The following is a 10,318-nucleotide window of genomic DNA, read 5'->3' as shown; positions in this document are numbered from 1 at the left end:
ATATATGTATGTATATGCAGCATAACACATGCATGTGCTCCCTACCTCCCATCATGCTTAATTAAATTCCAGCTCATATATCAAAGCAAACCCTAATTGACTTACATTTACTACCATGACCATTCAATCATGAATTAAATAGCTTTCAATCATTCCAGATAAATTAAAAAGTAGTAGTAGCAAGATTAATTAATGAATATATATCGAATAAAATATAGATTTGCCAGGAATAGTTCAATAACAATCACATGGTCATGTTCCCTTCTGCACCCTACCTAGTTTAGATACTACAATAATCATGATATAATAATGTTCATAAAATATTGAGTAGCAAGCTACGAAGAATCTTGTAATTGAAAAAACAAATTTCAATTTTTAATTAATAAAAAGACATAAACACAACTGTGACAGCCAAAGCAACAATTTATTAACCGAAATGAGTCATAAACTTTAATCATAACAAACCAGACAACAGATGATGCGTTTGCTTCTTGTCTAATACAAATTTGTCCATAAAACCTTCATATTTATATGTTACAATAGGATACAGACAATACTTCATCAAAAAACTACAAAAGAAAATCACAAAAACCGAAATATAATGATACATAATTTGACCATCATCAAACCAGTGGTTTATCACATAATATTCCATTAGCATCTGCTCTTGCATTTCTCCATTGCTCTTGGTGCTAAATATTGATTAAAAAAAACAAAGAAAAGGAGTACTAATTATTGATCAATTTACTATATGAAATAGGACTATTATTGAAATATTGATGCAAGTGTAACATACCTAAGCCAATCGCCTCGGATCCTTTCATAATTCGGAGACGCTTGCATGAATCAACAAACATCCTGAATGAAATATTTATAGTAATTCATTGTTAAAAATGATCCAAACTATAGATCTATAATAGTACTATCATATTATTGTTAGTATTAAAATAAATAAAGCTTAAAATATATGGAGTACTTACTCCCATGGAACATCACCAACAAGCATCCAATCACCATCCTTATCTTCATAACTAGGCACATATTCTGAGCTGTTCAACAGATCCATCAATTTCCTCTCATTCATGAAGTCTATCATTCCCTCTGTTCCATAATTCCCTATATATACACCAAAATCAAATAATTAAATCAAGCAATCACACAAGAATATATTTTTGTTAATTGATTTGAAGGTGTAGGTGTTACCCATGGTGAAGGAGCTGAACATTTTGGCTAAGGCATCAGAGAGCTCTTGGTAGCTCTTGTACATCTTCAGGTCCACCTTACGCAGGTAGGGCGCGCCGTCCATCGACACCTTCACGAAGGCGGCGCCACCGCTGCATGCCGCCTTCTCCGACTCCTCGCCCTTGCTCTTCTGGTGGCTCATGACGTTCTTCCGAAACGCCCTCACAGGCGGCCATCCCACCACTTGTGCCCTAGAATTAAAATAAAATCAAATTAAATACTCAATTGAGAGGGAAATACGAGGCGATCTCGAGAAACTCACTTGGCAGGAGGCTTGATGTGATCCTTCGGAGGCAGCATAGCTTTCTCTGCAGAAGAATTCTGCATGTTTTCCTTCAGATCCAGATCATCAGATTCGTTTGACTGGAGGTTGAGTTTGAGATCGATCGTCTCGGAAAAGCCTCTCTTCCCCGTGATCTTCGAGGCGGCGCCGGGCAGGCCGAGGCAGAGCTCGGTCGCCTTCAGATTCAGGCCGACTTCCATTCGCCGGTTTATTCTTCTCCTCCGATTTCCCTTTCAATTGGAGTGGCTGTAGAAAAATGTGCGTGTTTGCAGTAATAATGATTATGAGAAGGGAGCAAGAGCAAATGCGTGTGAGCGTGGTTTGTGTGTATATATAGCTGCATTGGGCTCATCATGTCGCTAGGAATCGCGTGCTGACACGTGGCGTTATGATCATCTTGGATCAAGAGCATTTTGCTGAGATAATGATTTAATTAGCCAATAAATAAATGATAATGAATTCCCCTAAATCTCAGCTTTTTGTGATATGGTGAAATGACAAATAAGGTGCTTCAATTATTTAGTATGGTGTTTTTTGTTTTACCAGTGGTGTGACAGTTTATTGCTCTGACAACTTTAATCCCTAAATACATAAACATTAGTCTTATCTGAGATATTGTCAATTATTTAAATACTATAGTGAGAATAATGAGTTCAGTAAAAGTCTTATTATAAATGTAATATTAGTAATGATTAAAAAAATTGTAAATGAAGAAGGAACCCAATCATAAAGCAATTACTAGTTTTTGACATGGGTATCATCATAAATTAGAGACATGCTTTAGCATTTAAAAAGAATTATCATCATATCATATCCATATAGTTCAAATATATATGTGCATGTTGCAATGCTTATGTTGTGCTTACAGCTTAATTAACTAGAGGATATAATTGGAGTTGCAAAACTCAATTTCATGAAACTGGAATGAATGGTTCAATGAATTATCTACACATATATGAATTGACTAATCATAGTGTTGCTTGTGGAAATATTCGTGACTCATCCCAAATGAACTCTTTTTGATAGTGATTACTTTGTGTACAAAACTCAGGCAATAGTCCTTTTCTCTTTTCTGTAAAACTGGCCTCAATCTTAATCGTTATAATTATTGCTTACTTTGACTAAATTACTCCTCTGTCTCTGTGATACTAAACATTTTATTATAGCATAAAACCAACTATTTTATTTTATATTCTTAGTTATGTGAAAGTCTTTTCAGAGAAACATTTGTGTATGATGCAATGCAGGGATGCAGCAACAGAGATTTGCAATAGATGACATACGAAGAGCGAAGAGCGGAAGAAAATATCTTCTCAAAATATGGGGCGGAGCTGTCCTGGCATAGGATTGACAGCAACTTTAAAGACTGGATTTAATTGATTTTGCTAATACTCATAGGCCGGCGGTGGAAGTGATCGACCTTCTGAATCCACCTCGATCCGACTTTAATTACAAAGAGGGAACATCTCCAAACCCTAGTTGTGCCCTAGCACCATAATCATAATCTTTTTATAGAAACATTGCATGTGTTGGACCAAATTTCTCTACCAAATTTGATGGTTCCTATATATCAACATTTTCTTTAATTATAATTTACAATATCTAAAACAATGATGTATCTATTTTCATCTTTTTGGAACTTGGTGCGTCAGTCGAAATCATGCAAGAAAACAAGTGACTGTTTTTCGAATTTTGGAAAAAATACAACTATTTTTAATACCTTTTTGGCAAAACAAAGATAAAATCAAAAGAAAGTGACTACCATTTGAGTTTACTTTTGGAGCTTTATTTTTTTAATGATAACCCTAGGTGATGTACATATATTCAATATGTGGATATGTTTCAAGTGGTCCAAACAACCCCAAACAAAGATACATGAATATAGAAAAGAATAATCAGTTTCACATTTTGGACCACACTGGTCATGTAGTTAATAACTTAAAGTGTTAGGTAATAAAAATTCAAAGCCACACACATTTATTTTATTGGGTATATATGTCATGAGAAACAAATTTGATCAATATCTTGATCTTTTTTGAAATTTGATTCTGAGAATGTGCAAATGGATGGTAGACATACGACTGAAAATAGATATTCATGTTACATGCATGGATATCTTCAATTTTAGGTTTCAAATTGGATTAGTTAAATTAAGTTGAAGGTTTGTATCATGATTAAAAGGTTGTGGTTATAGGACTACCACACATTTAATTCAATAACTAAGAAAAATTATTTATTTTCTTAATATAATGTATCAAATCAACTCTAGTCGAAATAAATATTCCATTATATAATTAATCCTCAAATAATATGGAGGAAACTTTAATTAATTGTGTGACAGGACTACTGAATTTGATGACAGAGAATAAGTTGGGAAATTCATGACACATATCAACATCTACTAAATCTTTTTTAAACAAACACAATCGAAATTAATTTGTCGGTAATTGCTAAATAGTCCAAATTAATTATATGATTGTCAGTGTAAGCATTAAAGTACCCACTGATTAATTATTGATTTACTTCTACATAGTTAACTTCTACCATTTCAGTGATCACTAAGTATAAATTAAATTAAGTTATTAATTCTCATGCCTATCAAAGGCATGAATATGTTCTTTTTATCATACTGCTCGTAGGTCATCACTCTGAGTCATTAATATTTTCAGTAATAATATCAATGTTATATACCTAAAGAAGAGTTAATCCCAAAAATTAAAAATAAAGTTCATTTTATCTATAAATCACATATAAAATTCTTTAGAAATCAATATGGGCACTTGAATCCGTAAGTTATGATTTTCTCTTATTCAACCAATAAATCCTTTTGGTAATAACTTAAACTAAATGTCCATTATGAAGTAGTAGTATTATTTTAATACAACTATGATTAACTGTTGTGGGTCACCCACACTGCAAATTAAATAGAGAAATATTTAAATGAATCTTGGAACAATAATAAATATTCCATATGTTGGTTGAAAATGGGACAATGGATCCCCATGGCAATTGGTGGGCCCCTCTTTGAAATGTCTTAAAAGCGCACCATCTCTTCTTTATTTTGCCATCTAACACACGCTTCAAGTGGTACCATTTTATTAATTGCTCAAATTCTTGTTAATAATGTTGTCTCTTGCAGTCAACAATTATTTCCCCCTTTTTCAATAATAAAAAAAACTATGTTAATTTATCTTGTTACTTATTTCATGGTCAATATTAATCATCTTTTAACCTTTTCGAGTTGGACATGCATGATTATTGAAATCAGTATCTCATAAATAGGGGATACATCCATCTGGACAGATTATGTAAAAGATATCAAATTCAATCAAATCGAATAAACACCTTGTACACCAATTATTTTACTACTAGTTTGGTGACAATATTGTAAAAGGTATACTGTGTATCAAATTTATTACTACTACTAGTTTTAAACTTTTAATTGTACACCTATTATTTTATTTGTTTTAAAAGTCGACAAGATATATGTCCAATTTGATTTAATGGAAAAGGGGGCTGAATCTAGCAATTGGTTGCTTGGGTATTTATATTTATTTGGACACAACTAAGATCTCGTTTCTATTGTATTTCAGTTTTGTCGTTATATTTTCGTTACATGCATACTTTATTAAATTCAATTGTAGCATATTTTTATTTATATACATAGAATATATCACACCCTGTTTTTAATTACTAAATTCCTTATTTATTAGTATTACCTTTGAAGTTAGAGGACAAAAAAACTCATTAATTTATTTTATTTTTATAGTCCTATAATGTAAAATTTAACTATCATATTCGTAGTATATCAATTAAAAATCAGTATAGTTTAGAAAGTCTCCATGAATCTAAGCATTTGTGTTCAACAATATGCTAATTTATGCACAATAATATGCAGAATATTTATGTTCAGCAATATGTATGCATGTAAAAAATGATGTGTTTTGCTTTTTACCCTTCTTAAACTTAAAATCAGTTTAGAGATTTAGAAAAAGCAAAAGATCTCAATCATTGGATAAGCAAGATCATTAGATGAGATTGAGAAATAATAAAATTAAATTAAATCAAACATCAAATTTTGCATCATAAGTATAATATAAGTTAGGGGCTCAAAAAAGATGATGAAAATCCCCTACAATCAGATAGAATCACCTTTACAAGTGTGGACACGGCTTAGTTTGATCTTCTAAAGATTTTGTAGCAATCAAAATTCTCCCCTTCATTTTGTATTATATAAATGTGACAGGATTAACCTTTTGGTTGTTCCCCTATTTTATTGTTAAATGTAGTGTTTTTAATTATTTTATTATTATATTAGTGTGGATCTCGTTAGTGGTGCTAATCATGCCCAAACTTACTAATTATGTCGCACATTTAGGGAATGATATAAGAATTGTCAAATAATTTAACACCAACCACTTTACTTTTCCTTGTGCAGTTTAAAGTTTTCGTATTTTAATCTTTTGATAGTTGAAGTAGCGTGGAAAAAAGATAGTGCTTTGTGCTATTGATATATCACAAACCCCTAGGTCCAGATGATTCGCTAGATCACAGGGTTTAGGAGATTGTGGAACCTTCATAATCCGGTCGTTGGACACACACTTTCCCGCTTTAAAAACCTCAACTCACTACACTATTGGCTAGTATATAGAAGTAAATGATCGATCCCACGAGTACGGATGAGTTAGCATGCATTTGGAGGGTTTTGGGAGGGTTCGGCTGCTGCCACGCAACAAGTGGGTCGAGAATTTTAAACTACTGGACTTAGGAAATGAAAACTAACTACTCTATCTACTGGGTTCAGGAAACGGGTACGTACGGCGCATGCATGACTCAAAATGTAAATCAGCTTAATAGACAAAATCAACGAACTGAAACTATATATATATATATATTTTTTTTTTTAAATTAACTTCATATATTTATATCATATATATGAAGGAGGAAATTACAAATCAACTCCTATAACAAGGAGGAAAGACAAATTACGCCACCCAGGGTTCGAACTCGAGACCTCCAGGATGGACGCGGTATCCAGCACCCTTTACCGCTAGGCCAAGGGGCTTGGATACGAACTGAAACTATATTGACTTTCCTAAAATGACCGAACAAACTAGCACAGAAATTGGAGACCAAATTTCCCTAAATGTCCAGGTTCTGGAAAAGCTGCAGAAAAGTAAAAAGACAAAGCAGAGAGAACATACAGCTTGCAGATTTGATCCTAACTACTAACAAACTTCATCTTCTTCAGGTATCCAACGGGAAAACAGAATAGAACAGAGTAATAAACATCATGAAAACAGAGCAAGTTCCAGATCTGAGATTAAAGAAGGAATTAAAGACTAAACTCGACATATCTAAACTACTGGACCTAGTAAACATCATGAAAACAGAGCAAGTTCCAGATCTGAGATTAAAGAAGGAATTAAAGACTAAACTCGACATATCTAAACTACTGGACCTAGAGATGCGAGAACAAACAGTAAACAACCATAATCATGCAGAATGTAAGAAGCAACTTCAGATCCACTACGATTCACAAAATCCCAACGTCTCCACAATCAAATCCAACAATTCCAACAACAAACCAACAGATCCCAACTCCAAACATTCAACAAACAGCCTTAGATTCAACCAACATCAACACCGATTCAACAATCAATTGCAAAAAGCATCCAAAATCAGTAAAACCACATCAAGCGTTAAAAATCAAAGTAAATCAGAAAGTAGAAACTGCCATAGCTACGAGAATAATATCCAAAACACAAAACAGTCGCCGAGCTTCCGGCAAGGAAGTTCACGGCGAGAATAAACAACGGAAAATAAAAGCAAATTGTATCTTCGCCCTCGTAAGAACGGTGTTACACCACAGAAACTAGCTAAGAACCACCACAGTAGCCGGAAGTCACCCCATAAGTGCCAAGTGCGTGTGAAGTGAAGTGAGCTATGATTGGAGAGTAAAGCTAAGGAGACTAAATGTAAAAGATCGAAAAAATGCTAAAAAGGAAGGCTCCTCTTCTAAAAGGGGTTGTCCCTTTATATAGACAGCAATCAGTGGCGTATCCAGAGTTTTTGATTCGGGGGTACGAATTATATGACAAATAATTATTATAAATAAAATATATTGATTATAAAAATAATTTAAATAGTAAGAATTTTTTTACATGAAGTATGAGTTGTACTAAAAATAATACTCCATCAATCCCACTTTAGGAGTCCCGATTTACCATTTTAGTCCGTCTCACATTAGGAGTTTCGGTTAAAATATTCCATAAATAACAATAGGCCGCATGTTCCACTAACCTTATTTCACTCATACTTTATTATAAGATTAATATATAAAAATGTGACTCACATTCCACTATCTTTTTTTACCAACTTTTGTTTACATTTTTTAAAACGCGTACCAAATTCAAATGAGACTCCTAAAGTGGGACGGGGGAGTATTACCTAAAATGTTAAAAATAAGAATTTCATAGTAAAAAATAAAAGCAATAAAAAAACTAAGAATTTTTTTATTTGAAGTACGAGTTACATTACTTAAAATGATATAAAAATAGAGTATCAATATAATAAATAAAGCAATTAAAATAAATGAAATAACAAACATAATAGGGAAAATCAAAATAATTAAAGTATAGTAAACAATCCTAATATCTATAAAATAAAATAGGAGTGCAAATTTTTACCTAACTAAAAATTAATTACTGGAGTACTACATTACAATAACGAAAATGTTAGTAGGAGTGCAAATAATTAACTAACTAAAAAAACTAATTACTACATATATACTGTAACAAAAATGAAAATGTTAGTACAGACATAAAAAAGTATTCAAACATAAACATAATTAAAATAATGAAAAGGAGAATGCATAACAAAAGTGAAAATGATGAGTATAGAAATAGTAAGGTAGTTTTCATAAATCAAAAAGAAAAAGAAAAAGAAAAGGAGTAGGAGAATATAAGTTAAAACTTGCTCCAGCCAAGAATCGAACTCAGAGCAGCGGAGAAACATTATGAGCGACAGACCACTGGAGCACCAAGCTTTGTTGTAAATTACCAATAAATGTAGTATTAATATCATGAACTTTGGGGGTACAGTTGTACCCCATTGTTTCCACTTGCATACGCCACTGACAGCAATCCCTAGGGCACTCTCTCTTCATAATTTGTCTTTTTTGCTCTTCATCTTTATATTTGCTCCTTGCTCCATTTTTATTCTGCCAGCATTCCTTTTCATCTCCTAGGTCTGGTAAATTGTTGGCGTTTTCACTTCTTTTTCCTCCTTTTCCTCTGCCATTGGTAATTTATATGCGCTTCCTAGGTCCGGCAGATTTTACAAGCACCTGAACTTAGAAACATACATTAGTGCACCGAAAACACATAGTTTTAATCTAAAACCAATGCATGGAACGAGTCTTATCAATAGTAATATAGTAGTTTTATAAAAGATCTCATGTTTAATTTGTAATATTAATGTTTTTATTGAAAATCAGACTGACTCAAAATATTGGCTTAGGAAGGAGCTAGTTGTGGCCAATGTCATCCAATTACACACGTAGGGTTTGTATAAAATGTAGGATTTTGTAATTTGTAGGCTAAATAAGCTCTTGTGGAAATTGAAAGCCGATAATAAATATAACGAGCAAGAAGTGATTTTTCCTCATAGAGAAAAACAACTGTTGGGCTCTTTTTCTAAAAATAAATTAGATTATATAGCCTGAAAATATAATCCAATTATTATTTGGACCAAAACAGAGAACAACTGTTGCTGTGACATTCCTTCCCGTCACAATCAGACACCGTTAAGAATTTAATCAAGCCATTATAATTACCCAAAAATTAATTCTTTTTCTGAAATTAATAATAACAACGACTGTGAGAGTGATAATATGGTATCCATGTTAAACTCTCGGTGTTTTTCATTTAGATTTTTTATTAAGTAATATCTCTTTCACTTATTTAAACCATTGATTTCTATGAATGGACCATCTCACGAGCCATTAATCCCATGTTAGAGGCCCAAAACAATGTGTAGATCTATTTTTATCTTGTTGGTGAAGTTGAAAAATCATTGTCCAATCTCTAATATCATGAAAAATTGAAAAGTGGCGTGGTAAGATTAATTAATCAGTAAAAACTAAAAAAACGACGTTGATTAAATCATAAAATTTATATTTTTCATAAAATTAAAAAGTTGATTAAAAAAGATCATAAATTTATTTTAATCTTGTAAATTGATAGTGGCGAATCAATTGTGATAAAATTAAAATTAAGTGACAAGTCAACCCATCAAAATAGCAAGCCCCATCGTCTTTATACTTCATGCTTTCCTCTAAAGAAAACCACATTTCTTTGCCGTATTCTAACATCATTCTCCTCAACTAACAATTTCTCATTTATGCTAAAATCACATTTTTTGTCTCTCACTATTTCCCAATCACCGCCATAAATTTTTTATCAAACAATCTCAAAGCTAATAAATCGCTTATTTAATTGTTCAATATAAAAATATTAGGTAAATAAAATGATTGGTAAAATGATTATTGACGTGGCATGACTTTCAACTTGCAAAAAGTGTGGCTATGGTCTGCCCTGTTTGGGAGATGCACTGACAGGGAGCAGATTTCAAACTCAATCAAAACGAATCCAAATCAAAAGTTGAAATATCATAATAATCAATTGAATATCCTGATAAAATTACCATAGCACCTCATATATTACCATAGCACCTCCCAAAAAAATAAACTAATTTTATATTTGGACCTTTCCCATCCAAAATTATAATAAG

General features: G+C 32.3%; 1 protein-coding gene across 1 annotated transcript; it reads right to left on the bottom strand.

Annotated features, from left to right (window-relative positions):
* Positions 1-405: 405 nt before the first annotated feature.
* LOC121806668 (auxin-responsive protein IAA7-like) lies at positions 406-1,838 on the bottom strand. The gene is made up of 5 exons (XM_042206786.1): positions 1,505-1,838; positions 1,204-1,433; positions 981-1,116; positions 797-858; positions 406-692 (listed from the first exon to the last, which is right to left on the bottom strand). The coding sequence occupies exons 1-5, from the start codon at positions 1,723-1,725 to the stop codon at positions 655-657; spliced, it is 687 nt and encodes a 228-aa protein (XP_042062720.1). The 5' UTR covers positions 1,726-1,838; the 3' UTR covers positions 406-654.
* Between the last annotated feature and the right edge of the window lie 8,480 nt (positions 1,839-10,318).

The sequence above is a fragment of the Salvia splendens genome, chromosome 6 (genome assembly GCF_004379255.2).
Source record: "Salvia splendens isolate huo1 chromosome 6, SspV2, whole genome shotgun sequence".
NCBI lineage: Eukaryota > Viridiplantae > Streptophyta > Magnoliopsida > Lamiales > Lamiaceae > Salvia > Salvia splendens.
This window is presented reverse-complemented; position numbering and strand designations above follow the sequence as displayed.

Coding starts and splice junctions, on each gene's coding strand:
- LOC121806668 (XM_042206786.1), bottom strand. CDS start 1,725: ATGGAAGTCGGCCTGAATCTGAAGGCGACCGAGCTCTGCCTCGGCCTG. Junction 1,117..1,203: donor GTTCAGCTCCTTCACCATGG/GTAACACCTACA, acceptor GTGTATATATAG/GGAATTATGGAACAGAGGGA. Junction 693..796: donor ATCCGAGGCGATTGGCTTAG/GTATGTTACACT, acceptor ATCAATATTTAG/CACCAAGAGCAATGGAGAAA.